At 42.6% G+C, this 26079-nt stretch overlaps 1 protein-coding gene across 1 annotated transcript in view; it reads right to left on the bottom strand.

Annotated features, from left to right (window-relative positions):
* The window catches only part of LOC126272013 (B9 domain-containing protein 1-like), a 50918-nt gene extending 31043 nt beyond the window's left edge, over nucleotides 1–19875 (bottom strand). Inside the window, exon 1 of the mRNA XM_049974502.1 lies at nucleotides 19484–19875. Within this exon, the coding sequence (XP_049830459.1) occupies nucleotides 19484–19606 (123 nt within the window). The 5' untranslated portion in view covers nucleotides 19607–19875. The remainder of the gene's footprint in view (nucleotides 1–19483) is intronic.
* Between the last annotated feature and the right edge of the window lie 6204 nt (nucleotides 19876–26079).

Here is a 26079-nt window from a genome sequence, read left to right as displayed (position 1 = left end):
CCTCGTCCTTGTCTTTTGACGCATTGTGTTCATTGATGTCTTCATATTATTGCCGTCGCACACATGTTGTGGCGGCTAGGGTCGAGTTCTATCAATGCAAGAAACAGTCCCGTCAGTCTTACCGGGCGTGGGCCGCTACCCTGCACGGTCTTAGTGGCAAGTGTCATTTTGTCACGGAGCAGTCGTATGCCCACGTTATGGTGCGCAACGCCATTGTTCATTCGGCCTCTGATAGGGAGGTCCAGCAACGGGCCCTGCAGTTGGAAGACCCTTCCCTTGAGGAAGTCCTGTCCATTGCTCAATCGTATGAAGTCTCTCACACTGCAGGTCAACAGTGGGAAGCGTGGTGCGACGTTGCGGCAGTTTAGGGTGGCACGGCCAACTCCACTGCGTCCGCAGTGGACGACGTGCGAGCGGTACAATCTGGCCGTTATGACTGCTCCTGCATGGCGCATAAACAGAATTCTGGCTGCCAGCCCCTGTTACCGCCCTGTGCGTCGTGCTATATACATCACGATCGGTCAGAGTGCCCCCAGCATTGGGCCATTTGTCGCAAATGTAATAAAAAAGGACACATTGCTAAAGTTTGCCTCTCAGCCTCAAAAGAATTGAAGTAAGCAGGTACAGAGGACATGGATGTTGACATTCAGGAAGTTTCATCGGGCCAAGTTCCTAACGCATTGGCACACAAACTCTTTATCGACGTGTCAGTTTGGTCACGCCGATTACAACTGCAAGTAGATACGGGCACGGCTGTTTCTTTGTTGAATGCACAAACTTACTCCGACCTTGAGTCGCCCCGTTGGCGCCAGTTTACCGGCGTCTACGCAGTTATGGTAAACAGTTCATTCCCCTACTGGGTCAATTCACTACCAACGTGGCTTACAAATCAGTCACTCGGCCTATTACTTTTATTGTTGTCAGTGATGCGTTACCAAGTTTCACCCTTCCTTGTATGGCACGAAGTTTCAGTTAATCACGGACCATAAGCCATTAATATCGTTATTTGGCCCCGCCTCTCAGATTCCGGATAGGGCTGCCCACAGACCGCAGCGCTGGGCCTTGTTCCTCTCTAAGTACCATTATGACATTCATTTTCATCCTACCGGGCAGCATGCCAACGCCGAAGCTCTTTCCCACCTTCCGGTGGGCCCTGATCCTAAGTTCGATCGGGAGGAGATTATGTGTTTTCATTTGGATGTGGCGTCCCGCCAAGTGGTTGATATCTTCCCGATCACTAGTTCTAGAGTCACCAGGGAAATGGCAGCTGATCTGGTTCTCCGGCAAGTCGTTCGCCTCATTCAGCAGGGGTGGTCATCCCAATCTCCAGGCTGGGCCTCAGACCATCTTCATAATTATTTTGTTCTACGAGACCGCCTCTCAGTCTTGGAAGGAGTTCTCCTTCTGGCTACCGATGATACAGCTCCTCGCATGGTTGTTCCTGCCAGTTTGCGAAGGGAGATCCTCACGTTATTACATGAGGGGCACTGGGGTGTTTCCAGTACTAAAACCTTGGCTCGCACACATGTGTACTGGCCCAGTATTGACAGAGAAATTGAGCACTTGGTAGCCGCCTGTTCCCAGTGTGCGAGCCAACAGGCGTCTCCCAGGTCAGCGTTCTCTCCATGGCAGCCTGCAACCCAGGCATGGGAACGTGTTCACATAGATTTTGCGGTCCCATTTCTCAATGATTTTGGCTCATAGTCATTGATGCTTATTCCCGATTCCCATATGTGGTTCGCTGCTTGGCTCATTGTCATTGATGCTTATTCCCGATTCCCATATGTGGTTCGCTGCTCCTCAACCACTTCAGAAGTTGCAATCCAGGCACTAGCAAAAATCTTTTCTGCGGAAGGTCTGCCAGTCACCCTGGTATTGGACAATGGACCTCAGTTTATTTCGCAGACCTTCCAGAATTTTTGTAGGTGCTTTGGTATTCGGCACGTTTGCTCTCCCCCCTTTCATCCACAATCAAATGGGGAAGCTGAGCGCATGGTGCGAACATTTAAGATGCAGATGAAAAAGCATGTGCACGAATTTTCTGCGGGGGAGGAGTTGACGTTTTTCCTGACGGCATACCGGACCACACTGATGGGAGAACACAGCCCCACAGAGCTCCTTCACAGGCGCCAACCTAGGACTTTGCTGCACCTCCTCAGGTCTGCTCCTCGCCAGTCTTCGCAAAACGGGTTACCCGGCTTTCCACTGGGTATGTCTGGACAGGTGGGTTTGGTCGCAATCCACGTTGGAAACCAGTGGTGGTCCTGCGCTGCAATGGCCGCCGTCTCTATACCTTGCAGGCGGGGGACTGGGAGGTAGGTCGTCACCAAAATCAGCTATGTTCATGTTTGGGCACCCACCCTCCAACCCCTCGGGCGCCAGCTTCCTCACTGCTGGCATCTGTGTTGTTTTCTCAGAGGACGCTACTGCCCCTCCCACCTGTGACTCTGCCACACTGCGATGGTCCTCAGCCTTGGCGGCCTCCAGTAGCTCCAGCACCGGTATTGACATCGTTAGAGATGCCCCGGTGAGAGCCAGCCCCCCTCACAGGCCCGGTTTCTCAGGAGGCTGGTTCACTTGTGGTTGTCCCTTCCCCATCGTCCCCGCCACTGGGTCTTGCCCCTCCCGAGGTGGAGTTCGACGGCTTGTCGCCCGTTCTGTCCCAGGCTCCGGTGGTGGGGCGACAGGGGCCTCTTTGTGTGGGTCACTTCCAACCGTATTCGAAGGTTCCGGTTCGAGGGTTGGCAAATCCCCCCGACTCCAACATTCCAATGGATGTGGAGGTCATCACTACTGCACAACGCTCCACCTTCTGACGCAGTGGATCACAGTGGCTTCACCCCCCCCCCCCCCCCCCCCCGAAGAAGGAGGAGTGCAGTAGCCACCAGAAAGATCGTGAGAGGCGCACATCATCACAGCACGTCATTGACAGTAGTTGCCGCAAGTAAAGTCCCGTCCACCAGAGGGGATGCAAGAATATGGCCGTGCCCTCTGCCAGCGGAACAACAACAACTCAGGCAGCACAGGCCGTGCCCAGTCAGTTCACATTGGGCACGCCTAGCAGACAGCTCTTGGTCTACACTATGTGCATCATGTTACAACAATTTCAATCAGCTTTCAGTTTAATAAAAAACGTGTTTTTCCCATTCTATAAGGTAATGAAAAAAATCATGAATTTCATTGTCTGAAAATCTGTAGGTACGCTGATAAAGTGTGCACAGAGAGCAGATCTGTGTTGGACAAGAGTAACAATGGAGAGGCCTGAAGCATTAGCACCATTTCTGTTGTTCAAGACTGACGTGTAAGGTAATTCCAACAAAACATCTGTAATAACACGAAACACGTTGTTCGTCGCACTTCACATAGTGTAGACTGGAAACTGTCTGCTAAGCATGCCCGATGTAAAAACTGACTGGGCATGGCTCGTGCTGTCTGAGTTGTTGTTGTTCCACTGGCAGAAGGTGCGGCCGCGTTCTTGCGTGCCCTCTGGTGGACGGGACTTTACTTGTGGCAACTACTGTTTTTCCTCCCCCCATGAACCATGGACCTTGCCGTTGGTGGGGAGGCTTGCGTGCCTCAGCGATACAGATGGCCGTACCATAGGTGCAACCACAACGGAGGGGTATCTGTTGAGAGGCCAGACAAACGTGTGGTTCCTGAAGAGGGGCAGCAGCCTTTTCAGTAGTTGCAGGGGCAACAGTCTGGATGATTGACTGATCTGGCCTTGCAACATTAACCAAAACGGCCTTGCTGTGCTGGTACTGCGAACGGCTGAAAGCAAGGGGAAACTACAGCCGTAATTTTTCCCGAGGACATGCAGCTTTACTGTATGATTAAATGATGATGGCATCCTCTTGGGTAAAATATTCTGGAGGTAAAATAGTCCCCCATTCGGATCTCCGGGCGGGGACTACTCAGGAGGATGTCGTTATCAGGAGAAAGAAAACTGGCATTCTACGGATCGGAGCGTGGAATGTCAGATCCCTTAATCGGGCAGGTAGGTTAGAAAATTTAAAAAGGGAAATGGATAGGTTAAAGTTAGATATAGTGGGAATTAGTGAGGTTCGGTGGCAGGAGGAACAAGACTTCTGGTCAGGTGACTACAGGGTTATAAACACACAATCAAATAGGGGTAATGCAGGAGTAGGTTTAATAATGAATAGGAAAATAGGAATGCGGGTAAGCTACTACAAACAGCATAGTGAACGCATTATTGTGGCCAAGATAGATACGAAGCCCACACCTACTACAGTAGTACAAGTTTATATGCCAACTAGCTCTGCAGATGATGAAGAAATTGAAGAAATGTATGATGAAATAAAAGAAATTATTCAGATAGTGAAGGGAGACGAAAATTTAATAGTAATGGGTGACTGGAATTCGAGTGTAGGAAAAGGGAGAGAAGGAAACATAGTAGGTGAATATGGATTGGGGCTAAGAAATGAAAGAGGAAGCCGCCTAGTAGAATTTTGCACAGAGCACAACTTAATCATAGCTAACACTTGGTTTAAGAATCATGAAAGAAGGTTGTATACGTGGAAGAATCCTGGAGATACTAAAAGGTATCAGATAGATTACATAATGGTAAGACAGAGATTTAGGAACCAGGTTTTAAGTTGTAAGACATTTCCAGGGGCAGATGTGGACTCTGACCACAATCTATTGGTTATGATCTGTAGATTAAAACTGAAGAAACTGCAAAAATGTGAGAAATTAAGGAGATGGGACCTGGATAAACTGAAAGAACCAGAGGTTGTACAGAGTTTCAGAGAGAGCATAAGGGAACATTTGACAGGAATAGGGGAAAGAAATACAGTAGAAGAAGAATGGGTAGCTCTGAGGGATGTAGTAGTGAAGGCAGCAGAGGATAAAGTAGGTAAAAAGACGAGGGCTGCTAGAAATCCTTGGGTAACAGAAGAAATATTGAATTTAATTGATGAAAGGAGAAAATATAAAAATGCAGTAAATGAAGCAGGCAAAAAGGAATACAAACGTCTCAAAAATGAGATCGACAGGAAGTGCAAAATGGCTAAACAGGGATGGCTAGAGGACAAATGTAAGGATGTAGAGGCTTATCTCACTAGGGGTAAGATAGATACTGCCTACAGGAAAATTAAAGAGACCTTTGGAGAGAAGAGAACCACGTGTATGAATATCAAGAGCTCAGATGGCAGCCCAGTTCTAAGCAAAGAAGGGAAGGCAGAAAGGTGGAAGGAGTATATAGAAGGTTTATACAAGGGCGATGTACTTGAGGACAATATTATGGAAATAGAAGAGGATGTAGATGAAGACGAAATGGGAGATACGATACTGCGTGAAGAGTTTGACAGAGCACTGAAAGACCTGAGTCGAAACAAGGCCCCCGGAGTAGACAACATTCCATTAGAACTACTGACGGCCTTGGGAGAGCCAGTCATGACAAAACTCTACCAGCTGGTGAGCAAGATGTATGAGACAGGCGAAATACCCTCAGACTTCAAGAAGAATATAATAATTCCAATCCCAAAGAAAGCAGGTGCTGACAGATGTGAAAATTACCGAACTATCAGTCTAATAAGTCACAGCTGCAAAATACTAACGCAAATTCTTTACAGACGAATGGAAAAACTGGTAGATGCAGACCTCGGGGAGGATCAGTTTGGATTCCGTCGAAATGTTGGAACACGTGAGGCAATACTGACCTTACGACTTATCTTAGAAGAAAGATTAAGAAAAGGCAAACCTACGTTTCTAGCATTTGTAGACTTAGAGAAAGCTTTTGACAATGTTGACTGGAATACTCTTTTTCATATTCTAAAGGTGGCAGGGGTAAAATACAGGGAGCGAAAGGCTATTTATAAGTTGTACAGAAACCAGATGGCAGTAATAAGAGTCGAGGGGCATGAAAGGGAAGCAGTGGTTGGGAAAGGAGTGAGACAGGGTTGTAGCCTCTCCCCGATGTTATTCAATCTGTATATTGAGCAAGCAGTAAAGGAAACAAAAGAAAAATTTGGAGTAGGTATTAAAATTCATGGAGACGAAGTAAAAACTTTGAGGTTCGCCGATGACATTGTAATTCTGTCAGAGACGGCAAAGGACTTGGAAGAGCAGTTGAACGGAATGGACAGTGTCTTGAAAGGAGGATATAAGATGAACATTAACAAAAGCAAAACGAGGATAATGGAATGTAGTCAAATTAAATCGGGTGATGCTGAGGGAATTAGATTAGGAAATGAGACACTTAAAGTAGTAAAGGAGTTTTGCTATTTAGGAAGTAAAATAACTGATGATGGTCGAAGTAGAGAGGATATAAAATGTAGACTGGCAATGGCAAGGAAAGCGTTTCTGAAGAAGAGAAATTTGTTAACATCGAATATAGATTTATGTATCAGGAAGTCGTTTCTGAAAATATTTGTTTGGAGTGTAGCCATGTATGGAAGTGAAACATGGACGATAACTAGTTTGGACAAGAAGAGAATAGAAGCTTTCGAAATGTGGTGCTACAGAAGAATACTGAAGATAAGGTGGATAGATCACGTAACTAATGAGGAGGTATTGAATAGGATTGGGGAGAAGAGAAGTTTGTGGCACAACTTGACTAGAAGAAGGGATCGGTTGGTAGGACATGTTTTGAGGCATCAAGGGATCACAAATTTAGCATTGGAGGGCAGCGTGGAGGGTAAAAATCGTAGAGGGAGACCGTGAGATGAGTACACTAAGCAAATTCAGAAGGATGTAGGTTGCAGTAGGTACTGGGAGATGAAGCAGCTTGCACAGGATAGAGTAGCATGGAGAGCTGCATCAAACCAGTCTCAGGACTGAAGACAACAACAACAACAACAACTACTACTACTGTTTGTGATGCACTGTGCCGATGTGCGTCTCCCGCGATCTTTCTGGTGACTATTGCAGAAATGAAACCTGAATGTAATAATTCTTATATCACTTAAACTGTATGTTGGGATGAATAATGTAACTACTTTATGTATAACTTTTGTGCCATACCATTCATCAAATGCTATAAAAACATGCAACTCTCACATAGGAAGGGATATGGCTATTTTCAGATATATTCATCATAACATCAATTAAAATACAAATTGTATTAACAGAGGCTCAAGCTAAGTGCTCGGCAATTGCGTTTGTGTCGGTAAATAATGCGCCATTTATGGTAACACCGGTTGTGGTCTGGTACCCTAAAACATTTTTGTTCTTTGCCCAGCCTTGGGAAGGTGACATATGCATCCAATGGTCAAGATGTATCTCTCCCAACACTCCTGATTCCGTTGTCTGACAAGTTAACAAATGCAGGCATGGAGCTGTTTAAAGGCTATGAGATGCTCCAGTGAAGGGTGCTGCTTATGTTGCTGTAGAGCTCGCTGATGTTCTTTAATTGCTTCAGCGACTTCTGGTGACCACAAACGAACTGCCTTACACTAGGGGCACCCTAAAGGGCGAGGGATTGCGTTTTCTGCCACAGAAACAATTGTTGTAGTCACCTGCTCAACCATCATATCGATGTTATCGTGTGGGATACGTTCAACTGTGACAGCAGAGGTGAAAGTTACCCAGCCCGCCTTGTTTAAAGCCCATCTGGGCAGGCAACTGTGGGTCTGATGCTGGGGCAGTGGCAGGGGCATGGGGAAGTAGTCACTACCACAAAGGTCATCATGTGCTCTCCAGTGGATAGATGGGAGAAGTCCTGGGCTGCAAACTGATAAATCAATGGCTGCGTAACTAAGATGAGCCACACAGAAATATGTGGTGGCCCCTGTATTTAAGAGGTAGAGGTCGAACTGAGACAGCAAAGTTACGACATCCCTGCCTTGGCCAGTAAGCACGATGCCACCCCACAAGTGGTTATGAACGTTAAAATCTCCCAAAAATGGAAAAGGTTTAGGGAATTGTTCAATCAGTGCACCTAATAACATTCAAGGGTACTGCACCATCTGGAGGAAGATATACATTGCAGGCAGTTATTTCCTGCGTCATCCTTGTTCTGACAGCCACTGATTCAAGAGGGGTTTGAAGGGCCACAGTGTCACTACAGACAGAGTTTAGGACATAAACGCAAACTTCACCTGACACTCAATTATAGTCATCACGGTTCCTTTAATATCCCTTATAGCTGCCGTGGGCAGAGTCCGCATTGCCAAAAATGAGGTTTCCTGCAGGGCAATGCAGATAGCAGGTGTAAAGCTTAATAATTGCTGTAGCTCAGCCAGGCAGTGGGGAAAACCGCCACAATTCCACTGGAGGATGACGTCATCGTGAGACTGGGAAGGCATGGAACATTTAATAGGGCAGTTTACACCTCAGAGTCACCTGCTGCTGCCAACTTATTGCCTGAGCAGTCTATATCCACTGTGTCTGAGGGTGTGGCAAGATCTAAGTTCTCAGTGGATGCCAGAATCTCCACCCCACCCTTAGACACAGAGCCTGTAGGTAGCAGTGGTGCGGATGCCACTGCAATTTCCTTGGTCTTAGGGGTCTTCGTTTTGGATTCCATGGCTGGGAGGACTTCACTGGCTCAGTCTCCGGGACTGAGGATGAGCGTGAAGCCCTACAACCAGCTGCTTCTGAGCTCTTCAGCCACTGACGGGTGTCATCTTTCCCACTAGCAGAAACCTGGAAAGGGAGTGACCCAAGGGACCTCTTCCTAGTGAGAGAAGCCAAAGAAGACTTACGCTTCTCCGGCTTAGAAGTGGGTACAGACGTCCCCGATGGTTAGTGGGATGTTGCTCCCAAAGTAGGTGGTGTGGGAGCAACAGGGAGTGAAATGCCCCCCACCATCAAGGGGGCAGGTGTAGTCTTCTGGCTCTGAGAGGTGACCTCGGTTGGCGGAGCTGATGGTGCCAGAACTGTTGTAGTGGCGGCGTAAAATGATGTCATATGCACAGAATACAGGCGTTCAAATTTTCTCTTAGCCTTAGTGTAGGACAGTCTCTCCAGGGTCTTGTATTCCATGATTTTCCTTTCTTTTTGGAGAATCCTGCAGTCAGGTGAGCAAAGCAAATGGTGTTCTCCGCAGTTGACACAGATGGGAGGCAGGGCACATGGAGTATTGGGATGTGATGGGCATCTGCAATCTTGGCATGTAATGCTGGAAGTACAGCGGGAACGATTTGGGGTCGTACTTCTGTGCATTGAATTGAGCTCGTGAACGCTTAGAGACTGCTGGTGTTTCACCACCAGCAAGAGATAGTGGACTACGCTTCATCGCGTGCCATCCACCCTGATGCCACCCTCCGACCAGGAGCCTTCCCCACAGGTGCCACCCAACCGCAGCAAAGGCCACCTGGCAGGATGGCCACTGTTGGGAGTCCCGATGTTCGAGGAGGATGGGCATCTACCCCTTAGCTGGGGAGTTAACAGCGCAGGCATCAACACAGCGATCCCTGTGTGGTCAGGGGGCTACAACCAACAGGGTAAATGGCAGCCCCACCACAACAGGCTGGCTACCGTGCTGTATATCAGGTGCAAAGAAGTCCATGGTTTTCGTCGACACAGAAGGCAACACTGCACGGTGGAAAATGCACCCTGGAAGGTGCCCTCACCCAAGAGAAGGAGAAAGAGTGGGACTGAAATGTGACAATGAGAAAGTGGATTAAAGACCTCAATGCACAACGGACATGATGCACCATGTACGGTGCACTTCCCCAATTGGCTAACTCTTCAGGAAAATTTTGGAGAAAGGAGGTCAAACCCTACAGGGGACTATCATGTAAAGGCTGATACATGTGAGACTCCTTTTAGTCACCTCTTATGACAGGCAGGAATACCTCGGGTCTATTCTTACCCCAGAACCCACAGGGGGAGGCAGCAGCAGTACACAAGCACTACCAAACAACTTGATTCTGGAGTTTAGGGTACGTGAGATGATAGTGATGGATCAGGGAACCAATGTTACGTAGGATTTGTTCAAGGAATTGTGACTTAGCCATTTCTGTGTGGAAAAAAAATGATGGTTAGTTCTTTACATCCTCAAACTAAATGAAAAAACAGAAAGAGTGCATTGAACTACAGAGAAGATGCTACAATATCACACATCAAATTTGGATGTTTATTTATGGGGTTGGGTTGTTTTGGGGAAGGAGACCAGACAGCAAGGTCATCGGTCTCATCGGGTTAGGGAAGGACAGGGAAGGAAGTCGGCCGTGCCCTTTGAAAGGAACCATCCCGGCATTTGCCTGGAGCGATTTAGGGAAATCACAGAAAACCTAAATCAGGATGGGCGGATGTGGGATTGAACCGTCGTCCTCCTGAATGCGAGTCCAGTGTTTAACCACTGAGCCAGCTCGCTCGGTGTTTATTTATGATATGTGGTCTCAGGGTACAATTCAAAGTAGCACACAAATACAGTATTGTTAACTTATGAAGTAGTATATAGCCATAACATGCCATCGCCTTTTGGCATGTTCAAAAACAAGAAGTGTAAGACAGGAGAATCTGTTAAAGAGTTTGTGAGAATAATAAGGGAATTATATGGAACAGGGTGCGTAAGGCTAACACCAGGGCCCTACAAAGGCAAGAAGAAGCAGTGAGCCACAGATCAAGAATACTACAATACACAGTTAACCAATGAGTAATGTTATCAACACCTTATACTTCAAAGTGGAAGATGAAAAAAAGTATTGCAAAGCATATCAACTTCCATACACTATGTCACCCATGAGCGTAAAGATTCAATTACCAACAAAGATGACAATTTTACATGTGAGAGACATTGAAAATGTTTTGAGGGTGCCAGGAGTTATTCCAGGAATTATGGATTTGGACCAGAAGGGAAAAGTGAAAAAGAAGGTACAAAGGAGTGAGTGAGAAGTTTTGGATGAACCAATGAGACGTAGCCGGTATGTATTAAGACCTAGAAAAGAAGTACAGATTTATGTTTTGTGTTTGTTAGTAGTACCATAAGGTATAGTATGGACAAAATGAACTGTTGTGGGGCAACAGGTGACTTCAGTGGGAAGAAAGGGTAATACGTATCCCCGAACTCAGGGTAGGTACCTCACGAGACAAGATGGTGTGGACCTTAGCCATGCTATTGATTGTCATCAGTGCAGAGGCATTGCGGAAATAATGCTTTGAAATGAGGGATGCTGAATGAATTTGTCAGAGTAAAAGTGCAGTGTTATTAGTTGCAGAGGACAAGAGCAGTCATGCAAAAATGGAGAAACTGGAGTTGCAGACATGTTACAGAAAAGAAGTTTGTCTGAATAGGGTAGTGAGAGAAGATTGGGACTCTTGTACAGCGAAGTTACTGCTGGGTCAGAAAGTAGAAAAGGACTGAAAAAAGGGGTGGCTAGGCCAGAATTGTTCTACCAACATGTTGAAACACACTGGATGTACTCCACCTTCAATAAAGTCATAGTAGTAGCCAGTTCCAAACAGGGAAAGTTCACATCAGTGAAAAGGTTGGAGCTAGATGCAAGTGGATTATTAATAAACAGGACATTTTATGAAATAGTGGGGCCAACTTTCCATCTACCTACCACAATTTCAGGAATAATCATCTAAGCATTTTGCAGCCTTGACTGTAGTCGCCATGAGAACTTATAGAGGTGTTACGAGTCGTATATACACCTACCTTGGTTCAGCTGCTGTTCAAATCCTGATAGACTGGATTCTCAGAGCCTAGAAGGCACCAGAGGGAACTGTAAGTTAAGCTAAAAGGAACTGACAGAGCTTAGGATAAGTAGTGCATAAAAGAACCCAATGACAAAAGTAATCTTGAGTAAGTAACAGACCAGAGCCAACTGGGCCAGCTGCCAGAGAAATTGTCACTATAATTTTCCATAAGGGTGATATGGTTTAAGGCAACATGAGGGACTGGATCTTGTTAAAAAGGAGGGCAATGTGGTGCAACAACCCATATCTGGTCAAAAAAGTGCAGATTGGGGAGTAGATGGCAGCAGTGACAGCTGCAGGCAAGAATGGGTGTCATGCCTTACAATATACAACACAGCCATTACAGCATTGCAAGGCAAGCCAGCCTGGCAAGTCGTCGAAACAGCTGACTCATCTGTACATGAGGGAAAGAAAGCAGAAGCCCCTTCGGCACTTACAACGATGGAAGTGTTTAGCATATGTGATGTAAGGCACAGCAAATCCCAATCAAGCACAGCCCAAAAACATACAAATAACTATGCATTTTGCACTAAAGTCACTTGTGTTACTATCATGGAATGCCGTTCTTGGACCACAATTCTACTCTGTGACAGGGCAGTCTGCCATAAAACCACAGGAGCTGAAGCCACCACCGCATCAGGCCAGCACTGGCCCTGGGAAGCCGTTTTCCGGTTATCAACACAAGGCAGTGGGTCACAGGCATTACATCAACTGCCTGCCAAATGCTCGACAGAGTTGGGTACATGATCCTTGCCACAGCTCTCACGGCCATAGCTTGGAAGCTGTTGGGACCAGAGTCGTGATTAACAGAGGCAGCTGCATCGTGCCATGCCACTGCTCAGCTGATGACATGCTCTGTCAATAGTGCTGGGTGGCAACACAGAAGAGGCTGTTGGATGTCTCAGCCAAGCCATTACAGTGTGGAGCTGTACTAAAGCAATCTGGGAACCTGTACTAAAGCAATCTGGGAACCTGACTGCTTGAGTGGTGCTGCACAGCATCCCACTTCAATGCAGCGTAAGTGTTGTGTCACACTCAGGCCCACTGAAAAAGACAACTAAACATCTAAGCTTACAATCAAAAGGCCTCCTTCACAAATAGAAAACACACGCGCGTGCGCGCACACATGCACACACACACACACGGCTGCTGTCTCTGGCCGCTGTGGCCTGAGCCAAGCCACATGTGTGTGAATTGTGCTTGTATGAATGTGTGCGCGCTTTCTGTTTCTGAAGAAGACCCTATGGCCAAGAGCTTAAATGTTTAGCAGTCTTTTCGTTGTGCTTGCCTGTGACTCTAATATCCTTTTCATAATACTGCCATAGATCCTATTCTGTTGTATATATGATCATTGGGAAGTAAAGGCGAACTGATTTTATTTCTACTGATTAAGAACAAAAGTCTTTATCATACATCAGATGCTCTGTTACCCCATCCAAAGCTTTGTTTCATCTCTGTAACGTAGTCTGTCTACGACACACTCTGCTTTCTGTTACTAAGCTGTCTATAAGACTCCACTCATGCAAGAGGTGATCCAATTAATGCGTAATGCTTTAATCCACCCAAAAGTGTTTTGCTATCCACACAATCAAAGGTTTTGGCAAGGTCACAAAATAAGCAACAAGGTATTTTTTCTTGTTTGGCTTTTCCAATATGTCATTTATGAAGTCTTGTATTGTTTTCTCTGTGAAGTATACACAACAAAAGGTAAACTGAGAGGTAGTTCACAACAGCTTTCCTAAAACTGAAGTTTACCACTTCTTCTCACAAGTTAACTTTCAAATAAACAACCCACATGTCACATACAATATAATGTATATGATGATGATAGATTATCGCACGGATACGACAATGGGGTACAAAATTTCCAGATGAGCACTGTTATTTTGCATAATTAAATACTCTGCAATTTGGTGTCTTTTGGCATGTAGCTACTAGTACCCAAACCCAGTGGTTACAGTGACTATAAACTTTTCACCGTGAATATTTTGGTGGTAGTTCTTTTTTTCCCCTTTTAATTCCGAAATGCAAAATGCAAACAACAATGTCCATACAGTTGTCTGTGGCAGCTCTTGAAAATCCCATTAATACTGATATTAGCCTCCTGAGTAACAGACTTGGAAACATACATGCTAATAGTTCTGAGAGCCTACAGGAATACAAAAGGAAATGTTTTATATTTCATAAGGCAGTTACAGAGTAGATATAACTGGGAAGTATTTGTATGTGGAGAGTTCAGTATATATTTTGTCTCAAAACACTGAGAGTTATTGATGTCCAGCTTTGTTTCGACTCCAACAGCAACTTTTCCATGAATATTAGGACACTGTGCAGCAGTGACTAACAATTCATTTCTAAATCCAAATATTTTTAATGAAATGGGTGTGAGTTTCAATAAATTGTTTATGTGGTCATGATGGTCAAATGGCAGCAATAAAGCATTCACATCAATCACATTAAACACAGAAAGAAAAAGGAAAATGTGACAGAATTGTAAATGCTGATTCAGTTACAATATTTAGAGAGAATTTTCAGGATGAAAAATGGGAAGAAGCTTAAATGAAACAACAAGTTTACTATTACCAGTCACTGCTTATTTATCTCCACGATGCATTTCAAAGGTTAAAACCTCCATCATTAGGTTGATTTACATTTGTGTGTGTGTGTGTGTGTGTGTGTGTGTGCGCGCGCGCGCACGCTGTGTTACGAAATTTTGAAGGACCTTGTGGCACCGTCTCCAATGGTCTCAGGTTCCTTTCACTGTTGTGACACATAACATGTATACTGTCATATTTTGTACCTGTTTCACAAAATATGATAGTATACATCTACATCTACATGACTACTCTGCAATTCACATTTAAGTGCTTGGCAGAGGGTTCATCGAACCACAATCATACTATCTCTCTACTATTCCACTCCCGAACAGCGAGCGGGAGAAGCGAACACCTAAACCTTTCTGTTCGAGCTCTGATTTATCTTATTTTATTTTGATGATCTTTCCTACCTATGTAGGTTGGGCTCAACAAAATATTTTCGCATTCGGAAGAGAAAGTTGGTGACTGAAATTTCGTAAAAAGGTCTCGCCGCAACGAAAAACGTCTATGCTGTAATGACTTCCATCCCAACTCGTGTATCATATCTGCCACACTCTCTCCCCTATAACACGATAATACAAAACGAGCTGCCCTTTTTTGCACCCTTTCGATGTCCTCCGTCAATCCCACCTGGTAAGGATCCCACACCGCGCAGCAATATTCTAACAGAGGACGAACGAGTGTAGTGTAAGCTGTCTCTTTAGTGGACTTGTTGCATCTTCTAAGTGTCCTGCCAATGAAACGCAACCTTTGGCTCGCCTTCCCGACAATATTATCTATGTGGTCCTTCCAACTGAAGTTGTTCGTAATTTTAACACCCAGGTACTTAGTTGAATTGACAGCCTTGAGAATTGTACTATTTATCGAGTAATCGAATTCCAACGGATTTCTTTTGGAACTCATGTGGATCATCTCACACTTTTCGTTATTTAGCGTCAACTGCCACCTGACACACCATACAGCAATCTTTTCTAAATCGCTTTGCAGCTGATACTGGTCTTCGGATGACCTTACTAGACGGTAAATTACAGCATCATCTGCGAACAACCTAAGAGAACTGCTCAGATTGTCACCCAGGTCATTTATATAGATCAGGAACAGTAGAGGTCCCAGGACGCTTCTCTGGGGAACACCTGATATCACTTCAGTTTTACTCGATGATTTGCCGTCTATTACTACGAACTGCGACCTTCCTGACAGGAAATCACGAATCCAGTCGCACAACTGAGACGATACCCCATAGCTCCGCAGCTTGATTAGAAGTCGCTTGTGAGGAACGGTGTCAAAAGCGTTCCGGAAATCTAGAAATACGGAATCAACTTGAGATCCCCTGTCGATAGCGGCCATTACTTCGTGCGAATAAAGAGCTAGCTGCGTTGCACAAGAGCGATGTTTTCTGAAGCCATGCTGATTACGTGTCAATAGATCGTTCCCTTCGAGGTGATTCATAATGTTTGAATACACTATATGCTCCAAAACCCTACTGCAAACCGACATCAATGATATAGGTCTGTAGTTAAATGGATTACTCCTACTACCCTTCTTGAACACTGGTGCGACCTGCGCAATTTTCCAATCTGTAGGTACAGATCTATCGGTGAGCGAGCGGTTGTATATGAGTGCTAAGTAGGGAGCTATAGTATCAGCGTAATCTGAAAGGAACCTAATCGGTATACAATCTGGACCTGAAGACTTGCCCGTATCAAGCGATTTGAGTTGCTTCGCAACCCCTAAGGTATCTACTTCTAAGAAACTCATGCTAGCAGATGTTCGTGTTTCAAATTCTGGAATATTCCATTCGTCTTCCCTGGTGAAGGAATTTCGGAAAACTGCGTTCAATAACACAGTCGTCGATAACAGTACCATCGGCACTGCGCAGCGAAGGTATTGACTGCGTCTTGCCGCTTGTGTACTTTACATACGACCAGAATTTCTTCGGATTTTCTACCAAATTTCGAGACAATGTTTCGTTGTGGAACCTATTAAAGGCATCTCGCATCGAAGTACGTGCCAAATTTTGCGCGTCTGTAAATTTTAGCCCATCTTCAGGATTTCGCATTCTTCTGAACTTCGCATGCTTTTTCCGTTGCCTCTGCAACAGCGTTCGGACCTTTTTTGTGTACCACGGGGGATCCGTTCCATCTCTTACCAATTTATGAGGTATGAATCTCTCAATTGCTGTTGCTACTATATCTTTGAATTTGAGCCACATCTCGTCTACATTCGCATAGTCAGTTCGGAAGGAATGGAAATTGTCTTTCAGGAAGGCTTCTAGTGGCACTTTATCCGCTTTTTTAACTAAAATTATTTTGCGTTTGTTTCTGATGGATTTGGAAGAAATGGTATTGAGCCTAGCTACAATGACCTTGTGATCACTAATCCCTGTATCAGTCATGATGCTCTCTATCAGCTCTGGATTGTTTGTGGCCAAGAGGTCAAGTGTGTTTTCGCAACCATTTACAATACATGTGATGTATTATGACAGTAAAAGGAACCTTTGACCACTGGAGATGATGCCACAAGTTGCTCCAAAAAATCGTAACACAACACACACACACACACACACACACACACACACACACACACACACACACACGTCATACTAACAAATGTAAATCCAGCTTATGATGGAAGATTAAAACTTTGAAATGCATCGTAGAGATAAATAAACAGTGACTGGTAACAGTAAACTTGCTGTTTCATCTAATGTCAATAACAGTCACAGTAAAGCCTAGCCTAAAATGTTCGCATTCAAAGGGAAGAAGTTTACCAAAGACACAATAGTTGTGACATGTAATTATTTCCTAAAAATATTCTTAGAACATCAGTTTTCCTTTAGAGCAGATGAGGGACATTTACATTAGACACTGAGAAGATGGATATCTTGTACTACGATGAGAGAGCTTTATTTAATGCATTGGACTAGCTCAAATCAACACATAAGCATGTCATCCAAAAAGGGGAAACATTATACTATTCACAAAAATAAAGATTCTGAGAACAATGAAATAATAATATAGAGTGTAATTAGACATAAAATGATTAAACTCTGCAAGGCAAATGATTCTGAACTTCCAGAAGACAGATCTAATGAGAAGGATGATAAAAAAAATTAAAATCACCAGCCACAACAATCAACGAATTCTTCCAGCAGAACATAAAACAAAGAAAAAGTGATCCACCAAAAACTCAGCCAACAAACTTACTTAGAAACACAATGCATATCTACTACCAGTTTTACCAACTTATCTGTTAAAGAGGTCACAAAAATCTTTAGGTCACTAAGTCTTCAGGCTATGGTTGTATCTCAGCCAAACTACTAAAATCTTGTGCTGACTTCTTGTTAGAGCCACCCTTGAGTTACTCTGATGACTAGTCAGTAAGTTAGGATGAATTTCTTGAAATATCGAAGTATGCAGCAGTTTAGTCTCTGCAGAGGCTTCTCTACTACATATAAGCTCTAAAATCCAGTTCTAGTATCACTGGCCAATAAAAATTACCCTGCTGCCATTTTCTATGATTATCCTGATGCATATGAATTTGTGGGTCATAGCATTCTGCCAAAGAAACAAACGAGGTATAGCATTATAGGTCTTCCCTAACATGCATACATCACATTAGCAAATGACATGAGAGGTATGAGGATAAATTCTGAGTGGAGAAAACATTAAATTGTGGTGCACCAAATGGTTGAGTGTATCGTCTGCTCCTGTTCTTGGTCTACATACATGACTTACATGGGACACTAGAGGACTCTTCAAAAACTGTAATGTTTGCTGATGAGCACAAGTCTGTTTATAAAAGATCCAAACATGGCTACACCAAACAACCCAGGATAATAATGAAACATCTTTACAACTGGTTCACTGTCAACAGCTCAACCTTTACTCCTACATGGACACTCATTTCATGCAATTACAAACAAATAAATAATTTATGGTACATGACAGAGATCAAGGGGCAAAAACTGAATGAGGCTACTTGTGTTTAGTATTTGGCCATCCAGATTAATAATAAGCATACATACAAGTTAAGCAAACAGTTCAGTTCTGCCTGATCTGCACTCAGAAGTCACTTCCATGTGTTGACCTGCAGAGAGGATTGCTAGTGTACTTTGACGCAATTCTATTCTATGGCATAATCTTCTGAAACACTGTTATTAGGGTGGAAAAGTGCAATAGAAGATTGTGTAATGCTGGCAATTGATTAGGCCTACCTTGTACAAGCTTCTTCAGGGACTTCGAGAGTCTTATACTTACCTGCCAATAGATGCACTCCCTAATGGTATATTTTATTAATAGCAAGTGTGAATTTTGGTTGAAATCTATGTAAACAACATAATTATAAGTTTGAGTAGATTAGTGCTAGCCATAATCTGTTAGCAGAAATCTTTACGTAAATGGTCAGTGGTGTATGCTTCTACCTTCCAATGTCAATTTGACACATTATACATCCCTGAAATCTCTCCTTCACTATGAGATTTACAGAATACAACCTAGGAATGAATAAATGAATGAATTAAACCACCTCCGACCTTTGTGGAACGGAAAAAAAGTCGCTTGGCACGACGACCTGGAAACAGACGAATGTTCAATAAGAGACGTCGACTTTGACCAGTGACACAAGTAACATGCGACAAACTCCGTAAACAATACGGCGATTATAACGTGATGATATTGATTTTTCAAAGGGGCCAAGGTACACCACGCTCAGGGTTTTTTTTCCGTGTCAGATTCGTTGGCCTCCCAACAACAAAACTATGAATATATATGTACCGAAATGAGACGACAGTAGTCACTGACTAAAGGCAGTAAACTTCCCTCTTGCCCACAGAGTAGAAATAAATTCTTTTGTTTTCCCGTAATACTCGTCATTCACTTCCACCTCTCTTCGCTCAAAGTGATCACTTGTCTTTTATTCCTAAGACCCGTCTCGCTACTCTACCCTCCAGCCTCCATTTACCCTAACAGCTGAGTTTCACACAAATGGGTCAAATTGCTCTGAGCACTATGGGACTTAACATCTGAGGTCATCAGTCCCCTGGAACTTAGAACTACTTAAACCTAACTAACCTAAGGGCATCACACACATCCATGCCCGAGGCAGGATTCGAACCTGCGACCGTAGCGGTCGCGTGGTTCCAGACTGAAGGGTCTAGAACCGCTCGGCCACACCGGCCGGCGAGTTTCATACAAAACTTGACGTAGGCTGGAAATAAATGTATACAAGAAATAAATAATTTAGAAGGGCATTTTGTTACTAACTGTTGCACTCACCGATGTTACAACCCAATCGGGTCCAAAAGTAAAACAATGTTTACAATATAAATCGTCTACATCTGGGATAGTTGCAGATTCAATTTGTCCGTTTACAGAAAGCAAGAAAACACCACTTGACATTATCAGTGAGACAGACACATTGTCATTGGGAATAAACAAATTTCTTTCTATAGTTGATGTCACACGGCCTTTGAATAATCACCATAAAATTTTCTAACACTGTTTCGCTGAAGTTTCTGATTCAGTACTAACAACTCGTAGACTCCTAACTGATATTGTGTGACGTCAACATAACAACATTGATGTGTAAAATGTAAACAGTACACACTGTATCTAAAACGTTGGAGACGCCAAACTGCGGAAGCGACATCAAAGATCTTAAACGCAATGGTCAATTCTCCGACGAGTGTTTTAGTGCATATTGTGAATGAATATCGAATATAAGCCACGAGAAATGCAAGATGGATCAAATACTTTAACTGAGTCTTTCACTTGTTACGAAGACTTTAATGTTGTGTCAGCTTGCGCATAAAATGCGGTAAATAAATATGTCCAGTAAGCAAAATCATGTGATCACCTGCAAAACAAAATGAAATAAAAAGTAGAAGTGATATACTTACTAAGGTTCAGCAAATTTCCGGCCAGTTTCAAAGACAGTTGGTTACTAGTGACATTTGCAGCAAAGAAACCAAAACCTTTTTACACGAACCTTAGATTTTCGTTTGCAAAGTTGCCAGAGAGTGAGACAATAGGTCGTACTGCGCATGGACACGGCGCGTTTGCGCAACTCGTTGGTGAAACTAAGGCACTTTCGGCGTGTTCCAACTTTGCCGACAACAGTTGCATGAGTTTTAAGGTTATGTGTGTCCGTTGAGTGTAGACAAACTGAAGTATGAAGTGGGGAACGGAGAATACTGTTCGCTTTTTGGATGTCTGTGCTTTTCATAGGTGTTAGTGGGATTTCAGGGATGCTGATTACAACAATAAGCAACATATTGCTTCTCCTGAGACCTTCACGTACGATCAAACTATAGATAGGCTGACAAAATCTGAGCATTAGTGCAAAATTTACTGAATTAGGAGCAAGTATACAACTGAATTAAGAAAAATGCAGGCAAATGAAATTCTAGCAGTGGAAATACTTTCGTCTACAAGACTAAAATCCCATCATTGGAGTTGGCCTGCATCCTTTATTCAATATTCATCTATTTAAAACGTCACAGCAGTGATCCCCATTCACATATGTTTGAATTTTGAAAATGCACCAAACAGTGGCAGTATAGATCTCAATACCCTTTGTGATGAAATGCATTTTGAAACATCAGGTCTAGTAATGGAGATCCTTAAGCTAATGGTAGTAGTAGTAGTAGTAGTAGTAGTAGTAGTAGTGTACAGGTCACCTAGTGGTGACCCCATATCTTTCTGGATAAACTTGAGGAACTATTAATGTACATATGTATACCGAAATGGAAAAAATACAATATTGTCGTTGGAGGGGGTATCAATTCAAGTTTTGATGTCCTGCAGGACAGAAAAACTGTGACAGAGGTCAAAAATGTGCTTCAACAATTTAACCTGTTCTATGTTAACTGCAAACCTACCAGAGGATCATCCTGCCTAGACAATACATTTACAAGTATTAAGAGAACATGATGCAGTATAAATGAAAACAAAACCAGACACCATACATTACCCTCAAAGAGATTCCTAACTACCAAGAATTAGGAACTGTTCAATTTTTAGATGTTACTATTGACAATAAATTGACATGGGAATCACACATTAAAATATACTGTCTAGGCTTTCAAGAGTTATTTATCTAATAATAAATTTAAGAAGACATTTTCCCAAAGACTATGTGAGATCAGCGTATTTTGCCTTCTTCCAAAGCATCATCTCTTATAATAGCTGTCATGTAAATGACATTTTACTTTTACAGAAGAAAGTAATAAGCATAATAACGGATTATGATAAAACAGAACATTGTAAACCTCTGTTTATTAAACTGCAGTATCTTACACATGTAAACTTATGCACCTACAATGTTTTATTGTACATTAGAAACAATGTCTCTAATTTTGTGTTGAGAAGTGATATTCATAGCCATAATACTAGAAACAGAACATCTGTAGACATGCCATATCATAGATTATCAATATCACAGAACTCCTACCTAGTTCTTGGACTAAGGATGTTAAATGGACTAAGTGCTGACTTTAAAGAACTATCTGTAAAGATTTTTAAACCTAAATTATATGAGCTGCTAGTGAACAATCCGTTTTACACCATTCATGAACTTGTTGAAGATGAAAGTACTGCATTCTAACGTGTACCTATTTTATGTAAACCAATTTACATCGATATAGTAGTTTATGTAGAAATATATGCTCTTGACTTTGTCTATTGCTGTAATCAGTGGAACGACAATAAAATTTTTATTATTATTATTACATACAGATCTATCTACAAGGGAGTGGTTTGCAAACCATACTCTTCTTAATGCCGCCTGCTTCGAATAATTACTGCTGTTGATAATTATTACTGTTAATCTTAATAATAATTGGTGTTAATGAAAAAACGTCGTCACCAACTAAAACTGCGTATGTAATGCACGCAATGTGATATGTAATTTCAGTTCTGGTGATAGTGGTTCATGCATTACCGTATTTTTATTCTTTACCGCATAATTAACTCTATTTAGAAGAAATGTGAGCAGTGCGGGCGACATTCTAAGATAATTAAAAGAACTTCTTGGTCTTCCATTATAAATTATTTCAGCAAGGATGCTGAGCAACCGAGCTTCATCCAGTCACGAATCTATACACATTTCTTCTTATTATTTTTTTTCTCTTATGCAGCGATTCCACGCAACAAGCTTTAACTCAATTCGACGTGCAGCTGCCAAAACTTTCGTTTCAGACACGACTCAGGAATCCACAAAACGACGAAACTGAAGTGTATACTGGTTTCGTCATATCTACAGTCAAATATGAAACCATTTGCATGCAAATACGAAGATTTACACATGACTATGTATCAGGAGGAAATGAGCTTGGGGTCACATGATCAACAATGGATGAATGACACCAACTGCCAAAACCTAAAATGAAAAAGATGTTGCTTCGACATTCTAAAATATGAAATGCAGATTCCTCTTCTTTGAATCCTTATATAGTGTGTGAAATTCCCCTTCTATCCAATCTAATTACATTATTCTGATTCATACTCTTTTTTTCGTTGTTTTGCTCTTCTGTCTTACTTCTCTAATATAAAAGGTATGTCTACAACCTCCAAACAATTTGAATCCAATAACTGTCAGTTTCGTATAAATATGCACTTCAGCATCAAATTGTATAAACTACCACATCCTGTATGTGCATTTCATGTTTACAAATAGTTGAAAATCATCTTGCAAAGATTGCAATTCCCTAGGGGAGGGGGAAATTATTGAGGCAAGCCATTCGCGTTGAGATCACATGATGTGAAGTGACTTGACGGACCATGACGTGATGTGATGGACAATGTGAATACACTTTGCCATGATGGTGCTATGATGACCAGTTGAATTTGCCTTGGCCATTACGGCACAGAACCATCATGTCAATGTGTATTCACACTGTCTATCACATCATGACATGTCAAGTCAGTTCAAGTCTCATTATCTCGACTTTTCTTTGTTAGCAGAAACTTCATTGCAATACGGTTCTCAACTGTTTTTACTTGTGCAGTGCACATAAACAACATGGTAGTTCATGTATGTGGATGCTAGAGTCCACATTTGTCTTAAATTGACATTTATAGACACAAATGATTTACAGCTTGCCGGGATAGCTTGTATACTAGAGAAGGAAGACAGAAGTGCAAAAAAACACAAAAAAAGGAGTGCTGGTCCGAAAAATGTCATTAAGTGAAATTTCACATACTATACAAGGAGTCTGAGGAAGTTCTATCTTCATTTTAATTTTAGGAAATTGCAGCATCAGGTTTTTTTTTTTCATTTGTTACATCAAATTGCACTCAGAATTACTAACAGGAACACAGTGTTACGAGCTGCCATCACATGCCACGAAAAACCGGTTTGTTTGAGGTTAAGTTAAGTTGCTGGTCTAAGTGTAAATTTTTGTGCAATATCATATCTCCCTCAATTCCTTTCCCTTCAACATTTGCAGATTACATTTCCGTCTTGTATTTGGCTTTTAATAGTTCAAGTACCTTATTTGTTTAAGAGTTAGGTAGTGAAACCACATAAATACACTATGTGATCAAAAGTATCCGGACACCCCCAAAAACATACGTCTTTCATATTAGGTGCACTGTGCTGCCACCTACTGCCAGGTACATATCAGCGACCTCACTAGTCATTAGATATCGTGAGAGACCAGAATGCGGCACTTCGCGGAAGTGGTCAGGTAATTGGGTGTCATTTGTGTTATACATCTGTACACGAAATTTCCACGCTCCTAAACATCGCTAGATCCACTTTTTCCGATGTGATAGTGAAGTGGAAACGTGAAGGGACACATATGGCACTAAAGTGTACAGGCCGACCTCATCTGTTGGCTGACAGAGACCACCAACAGTTGAAGACGGTCATAATGTGGAATCTAGACCATCACACAGTAATTCTAAACTGCATCAGGATCCACTGCAAGTACTATGACAGTTAGGCAGGAGGTGAGAAAATTTTGATTTTATGGTCGAGTGGCTGCTCATAAGCCACACATCACGCCAGTAAATGCCAAACAATTCTTCGCTTGGTGTAAGGAGCGTAAACATTTGACAATTCAACGGTAGAAAAACGTTGCGTGGACTGACGGATCACGGTACACAATGTGGCGATCCGATGACTGGGTATGGGTATGGGAAATGCCCAGTGATCGTCTTCTGCCAGTGTGTGTGAAGCGCCAACAGTAAAATTCGGAGGCAGTGGTGATATGGTGTGGTTGTGTTTTTCATGGAGGGGTCTTGCACCCCTTGCTGTTTTGCGTGGCACTATCACAGCACAGGCCTACATTGTGAGCATTAATGTTTAATATTTATGTGGTTTTACTAGATAACACCAGTACAAATAAGGCACTTGAACTACTAAAACCAAAATACAACATTTATAGAAAAGCTATATATATCGAACGGAAAGGTACTGAGGGAGATATGAGTACTTCACAAAAATTTGCACTGGACCAAACTTACATTAGATGCGATGGCAGCTCGTAGCACTGTGTTCCTTTTAGTAGTTCTGGATGTTGTTCGATGTAACAAATGTAAAACTGATGCTTCCACTTTTCAAAATAGAAAATGGAGAATCCTCTTCTCGAGTTGCTTGTATAATGTGTGAAATTCACCTTCTGCACCACGAAAAGACATTTTTTCGGCCCCCGCACTGTCTTTGTGCTGTTTTACACTTTTGTCCCTCTTCACTCATATACAAGTTAACACTGCAAGCTGCAATCTATGTTAGGCCAATACATTCATTTTCATACAAATGTGGACTCCAGTATCCATGCACATAAGTTAGCCCGTTCTGTAAATGCTCTGCCTGCATAAAACCATTTTAATATTACCTCCCGAAGATCACAATTCTCGCGAAAACAACTGTTAAAGACAGTGAGTTGAGATCATGTGACTTGAGTGGACTTGAGGGTCTTGACGTGATGGACAGTGTGAATACACCTTGAAGTGACGGTGCCGTGACGTGACGGATAGTATGAACTGGCCTGCTGATTGGACCTACGACCCCATATGCAGATTTATAGCTAAAGAAGACATAAAAATTTAAACGGAATTTTGACCATTGAACTTAACAAATAGTGGTTAACTGTCAGTTGTGTCTTTGTAATATAAGTACTATTTGAAGACATATATGAATGAAGAAGATCAAATATTACTTTGCTAGGTGTATATGTACCAATACATTTAAGTTGTGATGGATAAAAGTTTGTATGCTAAAAGCCAATCAAATAAAATAAATAAATATAGAGAAATTTAAGGCGGATCTGTCTGCCCACATGTCTGCACACATCACATCTGCGCAGACAGATCGTTGCGTGTGTACAGAAGATTTGCAGCAACCTGAGGTGTGTGCAAACATGGAAGTTGGAGTTGGAGGTTTGAGCGAAACCTCTCAAATCTGTATGTTCAAACCACATCTGCGCATACAATTTGGAGAGTGTGGACAGGAGATCGCCGCAAATCTGGCATGAAACAGCTGTTTGCTCAGTCTAGTGTTTGTATTTGTGCATACAGGGCATTGAAATGGCTGATACTCGTCAGTGTTCTCGAGAGTTTGAACGTGAATTCATTGAAATATATAGAAGACACCCATGTTTGTGGAAGATTAAAGTGAAGAATATAGTGACCGAGACAAAAAGACAGCAGCATATAATGCTGTAATTGAAAAATTGCGGGTAGAATTTCACTCAACTTTTGTTTCGATATTACAGTTGAAAATTCCAAATCCTTGTAGCTCCTTCCTGCTGCTAGGAATCTTAATGTTACCGCCAGCCGTTCATGAGGAGAAATTGTCCTTCTCTATACAAGTATTTTTTTCTCATAATATGAGGGGTGACAAGTTTTAAAAGATACTTACTTATAAG

The sequence above is a fragment of the Schistocerca gregaria genome, chromosome 5 (genome assembly GCF_023897955.1).
Source record: "Schistocerca gregaria isolate iqSchGreg1 chromosome 5, iqSchGreg1.2, whole genome shotgun sequence".
Lineage (NCBI taxonomy): Eukaryota > Metazoa > Arthropoda > Insecta > Orthoptera > Acrididae > Schistocerca > Schistocerca gregaria.
Note: the sequence above shows the minus strand (reverse complement) of the source record. Positions and strands in the feature narration are given on the sequence as shown.